The following is a 21,476-nucleotide window of genomic DNA, read 5'->3' on the forward strand; positions in this document are numbered from 1 at the left end:
AGATTGAATTTCTTCACAGAAGGACTAATTCGCTTAAATTCTGCACAAACACAAAAAGTAAATGCTTAGAAAATGATTCTTTAGATTGCTTGTAGTGACATTTCCTGGTGAGTTGTGTGGTTCTTCTAAATATGTGAGATAAAGTGATCAAAGCAATTCCTGCAGTAACTGGCATTTTTTACCTTTGACCGTGTAAGAACATAGTTGTGACTTTTTTTGTTTGTTTGTTTTGGTCAGTTATGGGGCTTGAATTTAGGGCCTGAGTACTGTCCGGGAGCTTTTCTGCTCAAGGCTAGCCTTCTGTCACTTTGAGCCATAGATCTGGCAGATAAGAATCTCCTGGACCTATCTGGCAAATATCATGTAACCCTTTTATTAATTACAATAATAAAAAAAAAAGAATCGCCTGGACTTATCTGTCCTGGCTGGCTTTGCACCACAATTCTCAGATGGCAGTCTCCTGAGTAGTTAGAATTACAGGTGTGAGCCACTGGTACCCAGCTAGACGTGACTTTTTGCTCTGCCTTTTCTTTTCTTTCTCTTTCTTTTGGTGCTTGTTCTAGGGCTTGAACTCAGGACACAAGCACTGTCCCTGAGCTTTTTTGTTCAAGGTTAGTGCACTACCTTTTGAGCCACAGCTCTTCTTCTAGCCTTTTGGTGGTTAATTGAGGCAAGAGTCTCACATACCTTTATGCCATATGGCAGGCTTAGACCTGTGAACTTCAGAGTCTCCTGAGTAGCCCCTCCTACATGACAGGTTTAAGTCACCCCATCCCTTGTCTTCATTCTTATCAACAGTGCTTGATAAGCTGTAATGCAGGAAGCGGAAGTTAAATAATGGTCCTGTGTCATGGCAGTCACTGTACAAAGACCACGGCCTATGATGAATAGGAGTTGTTTTATAATCTTGGAAACCTTTCAAGAGGTTCACAAGTCTCCACTCTAGCTAAAACACCTCTGTTTCAAAAGCGCCTGTACAAGTGTCCAGGTTTCAATACATCTCATTGCCTTGAGGAGTGACACTGAATGGAAACATTTCAGCTGGAGTCAGGCCAAAGAGAATGTTCAATGTTCAGGTCATAATAGATTTTCATTGGAAAGTCTCATGTTTTTCTATACTAAGAAATACATTTTTTCTTTCTTTCTTTCTTTCTTTCTTTCTTTCTTTCTTTCTTTCTTTCTTTCTTTCTTTCTTTCTCTTTGCTGTGGTACTGCTGTTTGAACTTGCAGCCTTGTGCTTTGCTGGGCAGGTGCTGTGTGACTGAACTGTGGCTCCAGTAAACATGGAAGTCTTTTTTAGTTATGTTTGATGATTTGGAAATAGATCCAAGATATGCTAGGGCAGCTGAAAACAGAAGGTAGCCACACAGACTTACTGTTTGATTCAGAACTGGGCTTCTCATCAAAACTCTTTCCCATAGGTGGTTTGTGACCTGTAGTGCCTATTTCTGGGAATGTAATAATACACTGGTTTCCACTATTGCACCACTCTTGTTGTGGGTGTCAGTCCTGTATGTTGTTGTACTTGTCATTCTTGAAATAACTTCTAGCTCTTATACACTATAGCCATACTGTTGACTTTTTAAAGTGCTGCTTGATGCCGCTTTCATATCTGAAAATATATGTAAAGCAATAGGACTAGTTAGGTCCCCAATAACACAGCATTCCTGAGAGCTAAACCTGAGTGGTCATCAGAGAAATCCATTTAGGGGCAGAAAGAGGACAGGCAAAGGGACAGACACATAGGTCAGCCCATGAATTTATTTTCAGAGATGTCAAGCTATTAGGTCACAAAGATTCCTAAGAGGGGGAGTGGACCAACATTTATCACAGTGTGGTGAGTGTTAACCCTGTTATTTACAAATACCTATTTTAAGCACATGTAGATATTCTTCTGCCCAAGGAATCTGAGGTGGTTTCTTTTTGGCAGAGACTTGCCAGATCTTCTATACTGCCTCATGATTTCGGTGGTTGTCTTGTGCAGATGGAGGAAATAAGACAGATTAAAGTGGGGTGCTCGCGTTGTTCATGGCTTGCTTAAGACCATGCTGGGATCCTGATTACTAGTGGCTTAGGCCTGTAATCTTAGCTATTCAGGAGGCTGAGATCAGGCTCCATACCAGCCTGAACAATAAAGTCCACAAGACTCTGATCTCCAATTAACCACTGGAGTGGAGCTGTGAATCAAAGTGGTGGAGTGCTATCCTTGAGCAGAAAAACTCAGGGGCAATGCTCAAGTCCTGAGTTCAAGCCTCAAGACTGACCAAAAGGAACAAAAGAAGAAAAGAAAAACAAGCTGGGATCTGATCCTTGGCTTGGGTGGCCTGAAATTTGAGCTATTTCACTAGAAGCTGGAAAAAAAGGCACAATCCTTTCTTCTTTCATGCTGATTGAAAATACATTCCTAGAAAGGAAAAAGGAGTCAGGAAAAGGATTGTTGGGGAAAAATAAGAAGGGCTGTAGAATCTAGCTTCACATAAATATTATTTGGAAAATGGGTGTGTGTGTGTGTGTGTGTGTGTGTGTGTGTGTGTGTGTGTACACAGCAAGAACCTGACATTTCTTAAGGGCCACTGTACTGAATGGAGAGTTACAAGGATACCACAACCTCTGCAGGCTTCTAGGATTCCTTGTGTCTCATCTGGTACAGGCTTTGATCTATCCCCTTCCCTGAGCCAGTGGATGCTGTAAATGTCCTTCAGTTAAGGTTCTCAGAGTAGAAGCACAGAAACCAGGTTCAGAGAAGGATGAAGAAAAGGAGGAGGAGGAGAGGAGGAGGAAGATGCTAGGCTCTTCTGCCTTCTTCCCATTCCTTTTCTCTGTCATTGTGGTACATGCACTCAACTCCATGCTTTACTATGTTTTCTCACCAGACTTCTAGGATCAAGCAAACTTCTGGTCCAAAGGGGAAGCAAGATGCCCCCTATCTTATTCTATAGGGCTGATGAGGGAGTCAGCGCCACATTCCTCGCTTTACCCATTCCCGACAGATGGAGGTAAAGACCAAGAAGGATCTCTGAGGAACTCAGGCCTGTAATTCTAGCTACTTAGGAGGCTGAGATCTGAGGATTGAGTCTAAGATCTGAATCCATGAGACTTTATCTACAATTAACTAGCCATTGGATCTGTGGCTCAAGTGAGAAGAGTACTAGCTGTAAGCCAAAAAGCCCAGGAACAGTGCCTAAGCTCTGAGTTTCTACCTGTGAGCTCTAAGACCAGCACACACACACACACACACACACACACACACACTAAAATAAAAAAAAACAAAGCAAGCAAAAATATTAAAGGCTCAAAATGTTTAAAGATTATTGTTTTCAGCATCTACCAATATGCTTGAGTCCTAATATGTGCTTGTATAACTATTTTATTGCACTTATGAGCATATGAAAACATTGTAAAGGATTTTAATTATCCTCAATCCCTATTTATGGTTTTGTATTATCTTCAGGATCATAACCATACAATATGATATCACCTCCACTTTCTGAGCCTCACCTACCTTTATCCTTATCCTGTCTTTCTGTCTCTCTGTCTCTGTATCTCTGTCTCTGTATCTCTGTCTCTCTGTCTTTCCCTGTCTCTCTCTGTCTCTCTCTCTCCAGTACTGGTTCTTGAATGAAGGATCTGGGCACTGTCCCTTATCTTCTTTTGCTCAAGGCTGGCACTGGATCACTTGAGCCACAGCTCCACTTCTGGCATTTTAGGGTTAATCAGTCTATGAGATAGTAGTCTCATAGACTTTCCTGCCCCAGCTGGCTTTAAACCAAGATCCTCAGATCTCAGCCTCCCGAGTAGCTAAGATTCCAGGCTTCTACCTATGATACCTACCTTCCTCATCTTTTAAAATATGACTTCTCATAGTTCATACTCAGCACCAACTTAGCCGTAGACACTTCTTCAATTTGTCCCCAGTGTACTTCTGCAAATCATCCCTTTTGTTCTTGGCTTTGAATAATATTATCTCATAAAGTATGACTTTCCTCTCATTTCTACCTAACCCCTCTTGCTTCTTCCGTACTTCTGTTGGATGCTACTTACTGCATTGTCATTTATCATATCCTCTACCAGACACTTGGGTGATCTAACTCAATTTCTCCTGAACCCCAAGTCACTGCTAAAAGCACCGAGTTATGACAAACTTAAGGAAATATCCCCTGTCTAGTGGCTCAACCTTTGATCTCCTTTGGAGCAAGAAATGCTCCATTTGTATCTGTGTACCCCTCAAGTAGCTCAGCCATGCATGTGAAAGTTTGATCCCAGCACTCCCTCCCAACAGGTGCTGGGGATCAAACCCAAGGTCTCACACATGGCAGCCAAGTACTCTTCCATGAGCTACATTCCCAACCATTTGTTGTTTGTATTCATTTATTAATTGTTGTGTCACTCCTGAGGTTTGAACTCAGGGCCTGGGCGCTGTCCCTTAACTTTTTCACTCTACCACTTTAGCCACAGCTCCACTTCTAGTTTTTGTTTTTTGTATTTTTTTTGGTATTTAATTAGAGACAAGAGTCACAGACTTTCCTTCCTAGGATGACTTTGAACCTCAATCCTTACATCTGAGCCTCCTAAGTAGCTGAGATTACAGGTGTAAGCCACTGGCACCGGGCTACCCTGTGTTGAGACAAGTTCTACAGTGTTTGTTTGTTTGTTTGTTTGTTTCCAGTACTGGAGATCAGGGTCTGGCACTGTCATTGAGCTTTCACAAAGTTAGGGCTCTACCACTTGAGCCAAAGCACCACTTCTGGCTTTTTCTGTGTATGTGGTACCAAGGAATCGAACCCGGGGGCTCTCTCTACCTCTAGGCCACACTCTCAACTCAAGATCTATAGTGTGATCCATGCTTGCTTAAAACTCAGGATCCTCCTTCTTCAGCCTCCTGAGTGCTGGCATCACAAGCCCTGTATCACTATACCACCTAACAAGAGGATCATTTTGACACTAAAGAACAGGTTAAATATTGAGGCGGGGGGGGGGGAAGGGAATGTGTATGAGAGAGAAATCTACAAAGTCTATCTCCTACATCAAGGGGACCTTAATACCATGGGCCTTCAATGCCAAGAGAAAATACCAGAAGACACTCCCAGTCAGTTTCTGCCGTATACCCACATGTCTACATGTCTTAAGTTTCCCCTGTAGTCGACATCCGGTCAGATCTATGGTTAATAGCATTCCTGTGTGAAATTAGGCAGAAGGGACTTCTGCCTAATTTGATCAAGAGTGCTCCTTAGGAAAGAAAAGAAGACAACAAGAAGAGGAAAGGGAAAGAAGAGGTAATAGAAAGAAACTTGAAACATTCTTTCAGGTGAAGCTCTTAACAAAAGTAAACACCAAACTCTCTGGAAGGTTTATCTTCTCCACACAAAGGTTTTCTGGGCCTTCAATCTGGATGTTGCTGGATCTAACCCAGTCCTTTTCAAAGTATGTATTGTGTTCTCTGTACATTAGCCCAGATTTAGAATTCCATTTCTAAAGCCACAGAGGAAGCTTTCTTTCACGTCTATTGTTAGTCAAGATTGAGAATCCTAAACAAATACTAAAGGATGTGATGTAGCATCAGTCAATAGCTCCAGAACATTTAGATTTCTTTTTCTGTGGTCCTAAGGTCACCCACATTGGCACAAGTTTTGCCAGCGTGGGGAAAAACAAATATAATCCATGGGGTTTTGTCCATTGAACAGAGTTGTAAAATGATGTCACTTTTATATAGCCAAATTGTCAGGAAAATGGAGGAGAACAGAAAAGAAATAGATTGGACTAGATCGTCAACAGGTTGAAACTATTCATTGCCAGCAAGGAGCATGGTCCTTCCCACGGGTTTACATGAATCTTAACAAGGAAACAGAAAATTTAAAAATAGGCTATGGTCTCTTGGGGGCCAAGGGCAGTGTCCTTGGCCAGGCACCAAGTGAAATGCCCAGCCTGAAGTGAGGGGGACTTTCTGATGAGCCCTGGTCAGAGTGGCCTGCCTGCGGGTAAGCAGGTACAAGCGTACCTGGTACTTTGCTTGACCTGGGGGAATAAGGCAGGAGTCAGTCCTTCACAGATAATCTTAAATATATGTAATAAGTGTGAGCTGGATTTTCAAAACACTGTGTTAAGAATGTGGACCTGTTTGGCTAGTTCAGTGTCTATGGTAAAGGGCTCTAGGTTTTTCCCAGGCCAGGAATACAGGTATTCAGGTTAGGATCTTGGGGGAAGATGTGTATCTACGATGCTTCCAGCTCTTAAGTACTTAGATTGAAGGGTTTATGCCAATAAGATGCTGAGTACCTGGGAGGGAAAATTTAGATTGTAGAGTACTTAAGTAGCCAAATCATGGTGAAGCTATAAGCATTTGAAGAATCATTTGTGGTATTTGCATTCTTGGCTTCACTAGAATCTTTAAATTCTCCTCCTTCAGTGGGAGAATCAATGCCCAAACGATTCTGTCTCCTACGCTTCAGAAGGTAAGAAACAGAAAACAAGAATCCTGCTGGGTGGGGTGGCTCATGCCTTCCAAGCCAGCCTGGGCACTAAAATCCTTGAGTCTCTTATCTCTAATTAACCACTAGAAAATGTGAAGTGGGGGTGGTAGCCTTGAGCTGAAGAGCTCGGGGACAAAAACATAAAACATACAAACAAATGAATCTTTTTTTTGTAGGGCTTAAACAGGGACAGCCTAAGCATTGTCCCTACACCCTTCAGCTCAAGGCTAGCAGTATGTTTTGACATATATCATTGTCTGTAACAATGGTCAACACATACTCAAATCTAAATTGCCTCTGTCACATTAATATCTGTATCCTAGTCTCTGTACATCACACCCAAACATTTGCTTCCATTCACCTTTTAGTTTGGAGGGTTTGAGACCCAGAAAAAACTTGGGTTTAAATCTTTCCTCCCAACTTGGTGACCCTCCCTTTAGTTTCTGCTGACTCTCACTAAGTTTGATCAACTCTGATCATGAGGGTAACAAGTAGAACTTAGTTCCCAGGAAGTTAAGCAAATTCAGTAAGATAAGGCAGTAAGTAAGGAGGTCCTAGAGCTGAGTGGGCCTCAGAGTTCCTCCATAGGCTGGCTACCTCACTTCAGAGTCTGTGGTTCTACAGGTCTAGAGCAGTCCCCAGAATCTATATTTCTGAGACATTCCCTGGGGAGACTGGTACTTCTGGTCTTGGGAACACACTTTTCAGAACTGTATAAGGAACACCATCTTTTACAGACACTACCTTGTCTATGTTTCCAGGAAATCTTGGTTCTGTTTATCTTATGGTACAGACTTGTTGAGGAAAAAGTGGCCAATAGCAAAAATGAAAGCAAGTTTCTGTAAGCGAAAACTTGGTGACAGCAGCTTATGGCTGGCTTTTCAAAGGATGTGGGAAATAGCATGTTGAGGAAGTAGGAAGAAGAGGCTTTGGGTCAACTAAATCCAGTAATGAGTATTAGCGTGGCTTCTGTTTGCTTCATGAAATTTGATCATCAAACCTTCAACTCTTCATCTTGTATAGTCCACAATGATGATGACTACATAGAGAGGTTGTTTTGAGAATTAAATGGAATAAAAATAAAGGAGGGGTGTTAAGTGAGAGGTTAAATATTTATTCAATTCGTCTTTGAGTTGACTGTGCAATTCTCAGAAATGAGTACCTTCTCTATGTAAGGAAATACAAAATTCCATTATTCCTATCTTGTTATGAATCCCAGGGTAAGTGTTTATTATAAAGTCATTAATATATCCTGGTGCTGGGTGGAGGATGAGATCTGAGGATCAAGATTCAAGGCCAGCCCAGGCAGGAAAGCCTAGGAGACTTGTATTTTCAATTAGCCACCAGAAAACCAGAAGTGGAGCTCATCTTCTAAATGGATGAGCACTAGATGTGAGCAAAGATGCTCAGTGACAGCACCCTCACTTGATCTAGACCCTGTCCCTTAGCTTTATTTTCCCTCTTTCACTTGAGCCACAAATCCACTTCTGACTTTTTGCTGGTTAATGAGAGATAAGGCGCATGGATTGTCTTGCCTGGCTTGGCTTCCAACTGAGTCCATCAGATCTCAGCCTCTCCTGAGTAGCTGGGATTACAAACACGGGCACCTAGTGCCTGTGTAAATACAATGTACCTGGCTCAGTGTCACCCTTCCTCTCTTCCTCCCTCATCTCTTCCAACTCTCCTCTTCCCATCAAATTACCTGGTTCTGTTTTGACCTATTTCTGTTGATTATTATGATTGCATTCACTCACCCTTCCTCTCATCAAGGAAGGGAGGGTCCTTCACCTCTCCCCAAGCTTCTATTTTGAGACCACATCACAGGAAAGGAGCAGGAACTGGGCTTAACTAGTTGCTTTATGTTTTTTCTAAACCCTTCCATGTTCCACAAAGGACTTGAAAAGGATCTGTTTAGAACGTAGTTTCATGGAAAAGGAAATCAACATAGCCACGACTTGAAAGAAAAGAGAATCTTTTCACCATCATTCTGGCCCAGCCATGTCCTTCCCATTCTGATTGTTCAATTGCCTCCATGTTCAAACCAGTCTTATTTGTCCTTGCTACTAGTACAGTGAGAAGTTTTACACTCTTCTTACAAAAATCTATCCATGTACACAATAGTCTAGAGGAATGGACAATAGTCCTTTTGTACTGTGGGTCTTTCCACAGTACAAGAAACGCAAAGCAAGAAAGTTTAAAAGTTAGTATAAGTCTTTGAGTTGACTTTACAATTTTCAGCAATGAGAAGCTGCTCATTTCAAAGATTGATTCCAAAGTCCTTATCCAAATCCTATCATAGCAATCTGTGGAAAAGTGATATATTCACTAAATTAAATTTCTAAGGTGCACCACTCAGACTGATTTTTCTTTGCCTTTGTTTTTGCAAATCAGTGATATTATACACACACACACACACACACACACACAATTATTTGTTGTTTACTGGTAGTAAATTGAATTAGTGGGATCGGCCTTTCTTGGTATAGTGTTAGGGGTAAAGGAATTCCTTTTTTTCCCCAGTACTGGTCCTAGTGACTTAATCTCATGTCTGGTACTCATTCTGAGCTCTTTTGCTCCAGGCTTTTGCTCTACCACTTCAAGTCACAGCTCTGCTTCCTTGTTTTCCGGTTAATTGGAGATAAGAGTCTCACAGACTTTCCTGCCTGCGCTGGCTTCAAATCAGGATCCTCAGATCTTAGCTTCCTGAGTAGCTAGGATTACAGGCCCGAGCCACCAGCGCCTGGCTCTAACATCTCTTCTTGACTTGGAATATTTCATTTCTTCTTTTGTTGGCTGTTGTTTTGCAGCAGTGCTTAGGATGGAGCATAGTGCCTCTCTCAGTCTCTCTGTCTCTCTGTCCCTCTGTCTCTGTCTTTCTCTTTATGTGTGTGTGTGTGGGGGGGGGATTTTCTTTTTAAAAGGAAACAAAGCATTGTGATTATATATAGCTGGATTGCCAACTACTCCAGAGATAGAGGTAGGTGGATCATGATTCAAGGCCAGCCCTGACAAAATTAACTGTAGACTGTATCTGGAATGTGAAGCCAAAGCAGACTGGGAGTGGGGCATATATCTTACAGGAAAGAATGTTTGTCTAGCAAGTACAAGGCTGAGTTCAAGCCCCAAAACTGCCAAGGAGAAAAAAAAATAACAAAAACCATGCATATCAGAATCAAACAGATCAGCACATTTTCAAACTGCATTTGGATAGGTAGCACAAGAAACCATGTTTCTAGTATTCTGAGAGTGTAGGGGCCCTGGTCAGTTACCTCTCATAGTGAACAGCCTTTTTCTTTTTTTTTCTTTTTTCATATATTTTTATTGTAACTGTAATTAATCTAAGGGTTACATTATATTCCCCAGATAGAAGGGGTTAACAGCCTCTTTCTTCTCATAAATCAGATGTGTTTATATATTGCTGTATAACTTCTAATTGAGCATCCAAATGTTCATATGAAAGAGATGTTTCCAAAAGAAGTGTGTAGTTTGGACATGGGAACAGGGGGGCTACCGAAGGAAACGCTCCAAGTCCAGGAACACAGAGAGACATTTCTTCTGCTCTCTTCTTTTGTGAGCTCATTTAAGTGTTTTTCTTACTTGCAGAGTAGAATGAATACATAGAATTGATAAATAAATAGAACAAATAAAATAGAATAAGCAGAATATATGAAAGATTCACTCTGCTTTTCTATATAAAAGATGAAACCTATGGAAGAATTAAATAATAAAATTCAATGTATATCTTATAAAATGAAGAAGGTTGAGGCAAAGAGCAGGGCTGAGAGGGATGAAAGGAGAGATATTGATCAAGATGTATTACTTTCATAAACTTTTGTTGAATGGCAATTTCTTTGTACAAGGTAATAAAAGTACTTAAGATATAAGAAAGAGTACTTAAAGGTAATAAAAAAGGGCTGGGAGTTTGGCCTAGAGCTAGAGTGCTTGCCTAGCATACAGGAAGACCCAGGTTCCATTCCTCTGTACCACATACATGGAGAAGCCGGAAGTGGTGCTGAGGCTCAAATGGTAGAGCACTAGCCTTGAGGAAAGCCCAAGGACAGTGTTCAGTCCCTGAGTTCAAGACCCAGGACTGGCAAAACAGAGAGAGAGAGGGAGGGAGGGAGAGAGAGAGAGAAACAGAAACAGAGACAGAGACAGAGACACAGAGAGAGACAGAGAGAGAGACAGAAAGAGAGAGAGAGACAGAGACAGGGAGAGAGAGAGAGACAGAGACAGAGAGACAGAGAAGAGAGAGAAAGATTATATTTCTTTCAGGTATTGGCTCCAATCTCAGATTAGCAACTTGTACAACAGACTCAAGTGAACAAAATTTCTTATTTGGTTGCTTAGACATAAAATTGGAAGGATGTTAACAATTTGCAAATGAACTGTTAATACATAGCCAGCTGGGCTCAGCCTGGTACTTTTCTTTGAAAGTGAAGAGTAAGATCAAAATTTGACTACTGGAGTTTTTAAGGACTTTCCCCCAGGTAACAGACAAAACATGCCATGCTCAGTTCCAATGATTCCAATAAAGGCCTGGCCATGATAAGAAAATTAATAGTGTGCTTTACCAAACACAAGACACACAAAAACTGGAAAAAAGATGCCATTTGAGATGCAAAATACCTAATTCAAATTGCAAATAAATTACTGTGCGCAAATTGTAAATAAATTACTGTAAATAAAATTACTGTTTGATGTTCAAGTATGCCAAGTAATAAAATGTCTCTAGTTTCCAATCTAATAAAATAAAAAGTCCCAAGTAAACAGTTGTTGGGCCAGGCATCGATGGCTCACTCCTGTAGTTCATTTCTTGTTACTCAGAAGGCTGACATCTGAGGATCACAGTTTGAAGCCAATCTGGGCAGAAAAGTCTGTGAGACTTCGATCTCCAATAAACCACCAACAAAACAAAACAAAACAAAACAAAAAAACAACAGAAACCCAGAATGGAGGTTTGACTCAAAGTGGTAGAGTGCTAGCCTTGAGCAAAAAGAAACTCAGGGACAGTGTCCAGGCCCTGAGTTCAAACCCCAGGACTGCAAAAACAAACAAACAAACAAACAAACAAAAAAGCACACAAGTTCTTGAGCTCATTTGACTTAAGGGAAACACAAAGACAGACAGACAGATATCAATGACAAAGGTGACTTATGAGCAGTCATTAGCAACCTGTCCTTACCGGGGAGTACTTAGCAAGTGGGTGGTTATGCTGTTGGGTGTGGGCTAGCTCAGTAATCGAGCACATGTTTATGATGGTCCGCATCAGAAGGGAAAAAATACCCCAAACCCAAAATGAACAACAAACCCAACCCACCCAACAAAGGACACCTGGTGGTTGAGGGTTGAAATCCTAGCTACTTAGGAGGCTGAGATCTAAGGATTCCGAATTCAAAGTCATCCTAGACAGGAAAGGTCACGAGACTCTTATCTCCAGTTGGCCTGCAAAAAGCCAGATTTGGAGCTGTGGCTCAAAGCCACCAACCTTGAGTTTTTGAAAAAGCTAAGGTACAACACCCAGTTCCTGAGATCTAGTCATTTTTTTTTCTTTTTAAATAATGTTTTCTAAATAATTATTTGCAAGTATTTGTGTGTGTGTGTGTGTGTGTGTGTGTGTGTGTGTGTGTGTAGTTTTCTACTTTGTACTTTTTTCTTTTTGTACTTTTTATACTTTTGTGCCTTTCTTAAATCCATTCTCATAGCTAGTGTCCCTTTTGTTTTCCCTACAAATGATAGAATAATCATTTTAAGCGGGAGACAAAGTAAAAATTGCAAGGTAAGTGTGGCAAGGGGTAAATACTAGCTAATGTGGGCCACTTGGAAAATCAATTAGTTTCTTCTTTGAACTTTACTTTTGAAATCCCTGAATAATAAAATATAGATCCAGTTGGTATAGTTTGATGAAAAGTAAATTCTGTCCTTACTTGGTGAAGAATGGTCATGGTCATATTCTATAAACCCTATGAAGAAATAATCAGTAAAAGACTTCTAGAACTGCCACACATTTCAATCATGGAGGCATTTAGGAAAACATCACCGGTGATATGCCCAAACCAGGTATTCCTGACAGGGGGCTCAGACTTGGTGGGGTTGATTTCTTTGGGTGATTAGTTTTCTAAGGCAGGGTCTTACTGTCTATTCTAGACTATCCTGGAACATTCTATGTAAACCATTCTGGCTCCAACTTGAAATCCATCTGCCTCTGCTGCCCAAGTGCTGTAGTTATAGGTATGCACCACTATAATATCTTAAAAAAAAAAAAAACAACAACAACAGCAATCAAGTTAGGCTCTGGCCTGTAATCCTAGCTACTCAGGAGGCTGAGATCAGAGGATGGAGGTTCAAAGCTAGCCCAGGTATGAAAGTCCATGAGATTCTTATCTCCAATTAACCACCAAAAAACAGAAGTGGTGCTGTGGCTCAGTGTGGTAGAGTGGTATCCTTGAGCTAAAGAGCTCAGGGACAGAGCCCAGGCTTAGAGTTTGAGCTCCATGACCAATAAATAAATAAATAAATAAAATAAAAAATCAATAATCAGCAAAACAGGCTACAAGTTATTTGACACTAAATTTTGTTATCATTAATGTCCAGTTTTTCTTGGTGCCAGTCTTGGAGCTTGATCTCAGCCTGGGCACTGTCCCTGAGCAATTTTGCTCAAGGCTAGTGCTCTACAGCTTGAGTCACAATTCTACTTGCAACTTTTTAGAAAATTTTTCTTTGCAGATGAGCATTTCATGGATTTTCATGCCCAGGCTAGCTTTGAATCCTCAAATCTCAGCCTCCTGAGTAGCTAAGATTACAAGCTTGAGCCACCAATGCCCAGTAATGTTCAACGTTTTAATCATTAAATATAATCAGCAATGAACAATGAACATGTTGTGTATTGCTTTCGTTGAATTCGTACCACATTCACAGTTGCTAAGTCACCAAATAAACCTATGCTCATCGATGTCTATAAACTTATTTAAAACAACATAATATTAAAGGAAGTTTTATAGGCTGGACATAGTAGATGACGTTTGTTGTTGTTGTCTTGTTTGTTTATGTATGTGCCAGCACTGGGGCTTAAACACAGGGCTAGGGCATTGTCTCTCAGCTTTTTCCTTTCAAGACTGGTGCTCTACCAATTGACTCCCTGCTCTCTCTGCCCAGTAGATACTGGGGTGATGGATGAAGAAATGCCAAGCAATGAGAGCTCATATTTAATATTTTAATATTAAATAATATTCCAATACCACCAAGGGGGAGGAATGAATTTAACTGATGATGATAAAGAACTGGAAGATGTTTTCCCCACTTTCTGCTTTTATTGGCTCAGATAGTCCTGAGTTTCCCTGAAGGGAACAGATCAAATGGGCATCTTTCAAAGAGCTAGATAACAGGATACTGAGTAGGGATTGGGGGTACAGGTGGGGGTAGAGGTCGTAAACCTGAGAACAGTAGGGAGTAACCTTAGGCACTCATTCACATCTTTTGATAAGGTTACACTCAGCTTGAGCTATCACACAACTAGCAGTTTTCCACTCACCTCACTCATTCTCCATGCATTCATTCACGGGCCCCTAGGGTTCAGTTTCCACAAGTACTGCCCTACTAGTGCCAGCTGTTGATGACAAGTGTAAAGATTATTTCTCATATCTAAGTAGTTCTTTAAACTTAGCCAATAACAGCAAAAGCACAGATAAGACATCCTATCTGAATGCAATGTTCTGTGACTAGTCATAAATCTCATGGTAAATTGCTTCATATCCAGATTTCTGCACTTTAAAATTACTTCCTTATTTTGAAAATATTGGTTACAAAGGCCAAAGGAGTTGGAGATTATCGAAGCCTTTCTCACCTATTTATGTATTGATTTTCTAGATTTGTCCTAATTTCCTTCCCAGCACCAACTCTTTCACTACACTCTCATTTGCATTGGCTATTTGATATTCACCCACAGAGGTGCCTCATTCCTGGGATCCTAGAAAACTGATTGGAGGATCATGGTTCAAGGCCAGCCGAGGCAAAAAGTTAGCAAGATGTTCATTGCAGCCAATAAAAGCTGGATACAGTGGTATGCACCTGAAGTTCACAGCCCACATTGGCCTAATGATATGTGAAACCTTAATCAAAAAGTAATTGAAGGGCCGGGAGTTTGGCCTAGTGGTTAAAGTGCTTGCCTAGCATGCATGAAGACCCGGGTTCGATTCCTCGGTACCATATACATAGAAAAAAGCTGGAAGTGGTGATGAGGCTCAAGTGGTAGAGCTCTAGCCTTGAGAAAGTCCAAGGACAGTGCTCAGGCCCTGAGCTCAAGCCCAGGACTGGCAAAAAAACAAACAAACAAAAAAAAGTAATTGAAGCAAAAAGGTCTAGGGGCTGCGTTCAAGCACAGTATCTGCCTAACAAGCATGAGAATAAATTGTGTGTGTGTGGGTGGGGGGACTAAAACAACCCTCATGTGTATTTCTTAAGTGAAAGAAAATGAACTTGTTGCCACACACAGGTCTCCTACAGCGAGGACCAAACCATGTGAGAACAATAAGTTAAGTAAATATAAATAATGCTTGCTTTTCAAAGAGCATAGTCAGGGGTGGGGAGTTTGGCCTAGTGGTAGAGTGCTTGCCTAGCATGCACAAAGACCTGAGTTCAATTTCTTGGTACCACATACATAGAAAAAAGTCAGAAGTGGTGTTGAGTCTCAAGCAGTAGAGCTCTACCCTTGAGAAAGTCCAAGGACAAGGCTCAGGCCCTGAGCTCAACCCAGGACTGGCAAAAAGAAACAAAAACCAACATATTCATTTATTTGACAAACACCATTACCAAGGCTGAGACCCAAGAAAAACATTCCTGCTTACTCTACAAAACTTTATCCCAAATGTTCTATTTACATAGGCCTGTGAAGAGCAAATGAGAGAACTGTATTTTTTTTGGAGTGAAGTGTTTTCTCTAATAATATTGGTAGTCTTCTATTTTGCTTCATGTAGCCTAGAAATAATAATAATAATAAAATAAAAAGGATGGCCCTTCCTAGGCTGCTTGTGAACTGAGAGAGTAGATATCCATACAGCCACATACCTACCTCCTAGTCTCCTGACAGGCAAGGACAATAGTAGTCAATGAATGGGTGTGGTAGTGCATGCCTATAATCCTGTCCACACTGGAGATAGATTGGGAGGATAGTGGATCAAAACTCATAAGCCCCGCATCTCAACAAACAAGCTGAGTGTGGTGGTATACATATCATCCTAGTTATGTAATAGAAATAAGTAGGAGGATTCTGATACAGGCTGGCCCCAGACATAAACAATATTCAAAAAATAATAAAAGATAAAAGGCACAAGACATAACTTATATTGTAGGGTATCTGCTTCGCAAGTTCAAGAGCTTGAATCCAAACCCCAGTTACTACCAGAAAAAGAGAAAAAGAAAAGAAAAGAATAACTGTGGCCAGGTGCCAGTGGCTCAGACCTGGAATCCAAACTACTCGGGAAGATGAGATCTGAGGATCATGGTTCAAAGCCAGTCTGGGCAGGAAAGTCCATGAGCCTCTTAACTCTAGTTAACCACCAAATAGCTGGAAGTGGAGCTACGATGCAAGTGGTAGCTCTCTCGCTAAAGGACCCTGCTGGCACACACACACACACACACACACACACACACACACACACACACACGAACAAGATTAGAATCAAGTCCAATATTTTTCAACTAGGAGTCATAGTGCAGAAGAGGATACTGAAATCATTTTGGCTTTTTGGGGCCAGAATTTTTTTTTTAATGAAACTAGAGTAGACAGGAGCATAAAACAAACAAGCTCATTCCATGTAATAAACCTAAGTATTGCTTTATGAAACCCCTCTTCACAACCTATGCACGTGAGAAAGACAGGTGATGTCATGTTTTTCCTGTGGTTTACAGTCTAAATTTACAACCACTGACCCACAGACACCATTGAAGCAGTGAGTACTAGAGGTGTTCAAGGATGCCCAGCTGGCTCGTACCAATCTGAGTTAAATTCCAGAATTCCTAGGTCAGCCTCTGTTCTGTCGGAAGGATTGGACTGAGGACAATTCCAAAGGAAAAGAGAAAAGAGACTGAGAGTGAGAAAAGGCTGAGTGAGCAGAAGGTGCAACTAGATCTCAGAACAAGTGATGGGGTGGGTAGGCTACTTGTATCTTCTAGCCCAAGTCAAAATACATTGCTTATGGGCATATTGTACTGGGCAAGCGGTCTCCCATTGGGCAAGCAGTTTCTAAGGTTCTGCCAGTAGAATAGATACCAAAAGCAAATAATAATAATAATAATTTTTTTAAAAAAGAACAGTGGATACCAAGCAGCTGCTACAGACAGCTGGAAATGAGCTGGCCCTTGCAAAGAGGGCAAAAGAAATGTATCCCAATATTAGGTTATTGGCCTATTGGAAAACCAGGGCAGGCCTGTCTGATACAGACAAGCTGTGCGGGCCTCACCATCAGTGGTAGAGACAGGTGAATGGGCCATCTACATTGGACCATTGCTTGCTCTGTGATTGGAAATCTGGGTTGTCCACATGCTGTGACATCAATAGTTCTGTGACAGCCAGGAGCATCAGTTCCAGGGAGGCCTGGCTTCCTGCAGAGTACAGGCTCTTTCCCAGCAGCAGGGGGAGCAGGCCATCTTCCTGAGGTAGTTGAAGAGGTCTATTAAAATTCAGGGCTGGGTCCACTGCTAAAGGACCTGAGACTCTTACCTCCAATTAACCTCTAGAAAACGGGAAGTGGGGCTTGGCTTCATGGTAGGGCTGTAGTCTTGAGCTGAATTGCTCAGGGACAGCACCCAGGCTGAGTTCAAGCCCCTGACCAACACACACACAAAAAAAAGTTCAATATTTGCCCAGGCCCTGAGTTCAAGCCCTAGGACTGGAAAAAAATGTAGTCACTTGAAAGTGAAGAGATGCTTTGTCTGCGAAATGTTTCATTGACACATTTCAAATGTAGTTATTATTTAATCTAAATAGAGTTAAGAACATCACCCACGTCAGCTAGTCTTGCTGACGTAAATAAAATAAACCAAATTCTCTGTCTTCATTCCAGATTCCCCGCCCTTCACACTTGGCCTCAACTAAGGCAAGTTTTTAATCTAAATTCTTTAAAAGTTTGTGGCAAGAACAAAACCAAGGGCTTCTTTTAGAACAAGCAAGCACTAATTTTTTTTTTCTGCCAATACTAGAGCATGAACTAAGGTCCTGGGTACTGTTCTGACCTTTTTTGGTTAAGGCTCATGCTCTACCACTTGAAATTCAACTCTACTTTCAGCTTTTTGCTGGTTCTTTGGATATAAGGGTCTCAGAGACTTCACTGCCTGATCTGTCTTCAAAGCCCAGTTCTCTGATCTAGCTAGCTTTATAGGGGTAAGACCACAGTGATTTACAGGGAAGACTGTAGCTTGAAACTATACCTTTCAGTTGGGAGACATGGATCCAATTCTATATTTAGAGCATCCTATAATTAACGTGACCACAAGGCAAAAGAACATAGTTGTTTTAATCTTTTGAAATCCAAGTTTGTACTAATGCTTTGAAGGAAGAAAGGTTATATTAGAATTTGAAAGCCCAATCTTATTAATTGGTTTTATCAGCCCTGAAGAAGGAAGAGGGGATAAGGGACAGTGATAGGGTGGGGGAATTGATCGGAATACATTATCTGCATTTGTAGAACTGTTATGATATATAGCTAATGTATGCTAATAAAAAATTGGCCTAGGGCTGGGAACATGGCTTAGTGGTACAGTGTTTGCCTGGCCTGCATGGTAACCTGGGTTCAATTCCTTAGCACCAAATAAACAGAAAAAGCCAGGAGTGGCATTGTGGCTTAAGTGGTAGAGTGCTAGCTTTGAGCAAAAGAAACTCAGGGAGAGTGCTCAGGGCCTAAGTTCAAGCCTCAGAACTGGCAAAAAAAAGAAAAAAAAAAAGAAAAAAATAGCCTTGTCTGGTTTTCATGTTCAGCTATGAAAAAAATCCTTTCAAGTACTTTTTTTTCATGTTAGTATGCAAATTTGTTTTCTGCTTGAGCTGCAATCAGTGACCACAAACTTAGCAGGTTGAATGAAAATGTGTCACCTCACAGCTTTGAGGTCAGAGGTTTTTTTTTGTTTGTTTTGTTTTGTGTATCATGGGGCTTGAACTCTGGGCCTAGGCACGGTCCCTGAGTTCTTCAGCTCAAGGCCACCGCCCTACCCTTGAGCCAAGCCCCACTTCCCATTTTCTAGAGGTTAATTGGAGATAAGGGTCTCAGGCCCTTTTGTACCCAGGCTGGCTTTGAACCTTGATCCTTAGATCTCAGCCTTCTGATTTGCTAGGATTACAGACTTGAGCCCAGCAAAGTCAGAGGTTTGATCCTGGTCTCTCCAGGTGGAAGTGGCTTCACTGTCATGTTCCCGCTGTGGGCTCAGAGTACCATTTTCCTGACCTTTGTAAAGGTGAGGAAGCTGCCCACATACCTGATTGGTGGCCTCTTTCCCACACACAGCAATCCCATGAGGTCTGAAGAATAGTCAAGGGAATAAAAAGAAGCATGAATGGGAGGCTGAGTAGTGGCAATGGATGGCCTTGTCCTGTGGTTCTTACTTTTCTTTATCCACCTTGCAGGAGTCCCTGGCTCCATGCCCAATGCATCCTGGACTGGTAACCTCAGAGCTGTGAAGTGGATGGACATGGAGACCACACATGGAGGCTGCCATGGTGAGGCCGGCTTTTAGGTCAACCTGCTGTGGGGGCTGGTGGGAGATGGGGAACAAACACTGGGGTTCTCAGAACTATAGGAATGGGGTGACCAACCAGCTGATTGCTAAACAGAGAAGCCAGAGACTTCAACACATAGACTCTCTTGAAAGTAAGTTTCAGTCAGACATTCTCTACCCTTACCTAGAGAAGTAGAGAAGTAACTTCAGGATACTGTCATGCTATATTATCATTTGATTCTCCTGTTCAAAAGTCTTCAAGGCTCCTCCATACTTTCAGGATAAAAACCCAAATAAACCCTTTCCTTTATGTCAGTTGACCAATGAGTGCTCTGTTACATGCCAAAATAAAATAGTTCCGACTTCCTTCTCTTCTTCTTTCTAACCCATTCCCAATAGAATTCCTGGTTTTAGCAGAAAAATCTCACCACAACTATTCCAAAGATTGTCCTCAGATCTTTCTGAAACCTTTGTCCACCTCAATGCTGCCCACATCTACCTGTCCCCCAACTCTGCAAGCCTCCACCCACCCTCTCCATCCTTTCAGCTGGCAACTATTAACTTAACATCTCATAGGAACCATAATTTGTCCAAATGCATACATGAACAAAATGGTTTGAGCTTATAGCCCAGCCTGAGGAGCAAACAAAAATGATATCTGGAAAGAGCTACAATAAACAAATAAACAGTACTATTTTCCTTCTTGGTAATGATACATACATATGAAGTATATATATATATATGTATATATAATGAATACATCAGTTTTATATATGCTTAAATGAAGCTATATATAAAACATTCCTATATATAACATATCTGATAGTTTTATAAATTTTCATGCATAGATATTGTATCTGTTTCTATGTAACATATTATAGATATGAGTGTATACACATGCATATATGTCAGATACATCAGATGCATGTGCATTGTGTGTGCGTAAGGGGTAAAAAAGGACTATGAGAAAAATGGGTGAGGAAGAGGAAGAAGCAATTAAGGAAGGCTTCAGCTTCTCAGAGACCCAAGGCTGAGGATATGGGGTACACGGTGGGCTCTGGGAGAGTGAGAGTGCATGAGTCTTCTCGGGGAGCAGGCCCCGTGTGCAGGAGTGGAGAGATGAATGCTCCACTTAACTCTGTAGAAGACTATCTCTGTGTTTTGTAAGGAGGATGGAATATGACTGGGCCAGGGGGTCAGTCAGGGATCCCACCATTACTGCACTTTGGATAGAAAGATGGAGGTGCATGGGGCCACAGGGCTGGGAGTGATGGAAGTGACAGGTGGGTGAATCCTGTTACTCTTGTGAAGGTTGAGCAGACAGATAGTTGATGGAGGTGGGCTGTGAAGCACTCCTGACACTGAAGAATATGAGATGAGGCGGGAGACATGGAAAGGAACAGGCTTGCAGCAAGGAGATTAAGAAGTTCAGTGCTGGGGTGGAAATGTAGCTTAGGGGTAGAGTGCTCACCTAGCATGCATGAAGCCCTGGGTTTGATTCCTCAGTACCACATACACAGAAAAGACCAGAAGTGGTGCTGTGGTTCAAGTGGTAGAGTGAGAGCCTTGAGCAAAACAAGCTCAGAGACAGTACGCAGGCCCTGAGTTCAAACCCCAGGACCTGAGCCGGGAGGGGAAAGAAGTTGAGTGTTGCCAATTGCCAGCACTCATTTACACTGTAATCCTAGTTACTCTGGAGGCTGAGATCTAAGCATCAAGGTTCAAAGCTAGTGTGGGCAGGAAAGACTGTGAGACTCTTATTTCTAATTAATTACCCCAAAAGCCAGATGTGGAGCTGTAGCTCAAGCGCACAGAAATTCAGGGACAGTTCCCCCACACTGAGTTTAAGCCCTAGGACCAGTTTAAACAACAACAAAAGGTCAGTGCTAAAGCGTATGGTGGTTCACATCTGTAGCTCCAGGATTTGGGAAGCTGAGACAGGAAGATCAGAAATTTGAGGGCAGCCTGCACTATACATTGCAACACTGTCTCAAAAGAAAATCAGTTTTGACATACATTGGGGATTTATTACACATGTGAGTGGAGATAGAAAGTAGACACTTGGACAGACTGGACCAAGGCTCCAAATGCACTCAGAAAACCCATGAGTACACATCTAAAACCTCTCATCCATATCTCATTCCCTGACACTCAGACGCCTCATGACACTTGCCGTGCAACTCCCTTGAACTGATTCACTCTCATCTATTCAAATCATATTTGCACCTCTTGTCCCAGTGAGCCAGAACCTCCCAATCATAATTCATCTGTTTTTCCTAACACTTGGCACAGCTTTCGCTCCTC

General features: G+C 41.7%; 1 protein-coding gene across 2 annotated transcripts in view; it reads left to right on the forward strand.

Annotated features, from left to right (window-relative positions):
* Window positions 1-21,476, forward strand: part of LOC150048479 (N-acetyllactosaminide beta-1,6-N-acetylglucosaminyl-transferase) — a 45,636-nt gene that overhangs the window by 21,569 nt on the left and 2,591 nt on the right. For both annotated transcript variants that reach the window (XM_090356465.1, XM_090356464.1), the window contains exon 2: window positions 19,081-19,173. In XM_090356465.1, the coding sequence (XP_090212591.1) occupies window positions 19,081-19,173 (93 nt within the window). The remainder of the gene's footprint in view (window positions 1-19,080; window positions 19,174-21,476) is intronic.

Source organism: Megascapheus bottae, chromosome 22 (assembly GCF_031878675.1).
Source record: "Megascapheus bottae isolate mThoBot1 chromosome 22, mThoBot2.hap1, whole genome shotgun sequence".
Taxonomy (NCBI): Eukaryota; Metazoa; Chordata; class Mammalia; order Rodentia; family Geomyidae; genus Megascapheus; species Megascapheus bottae.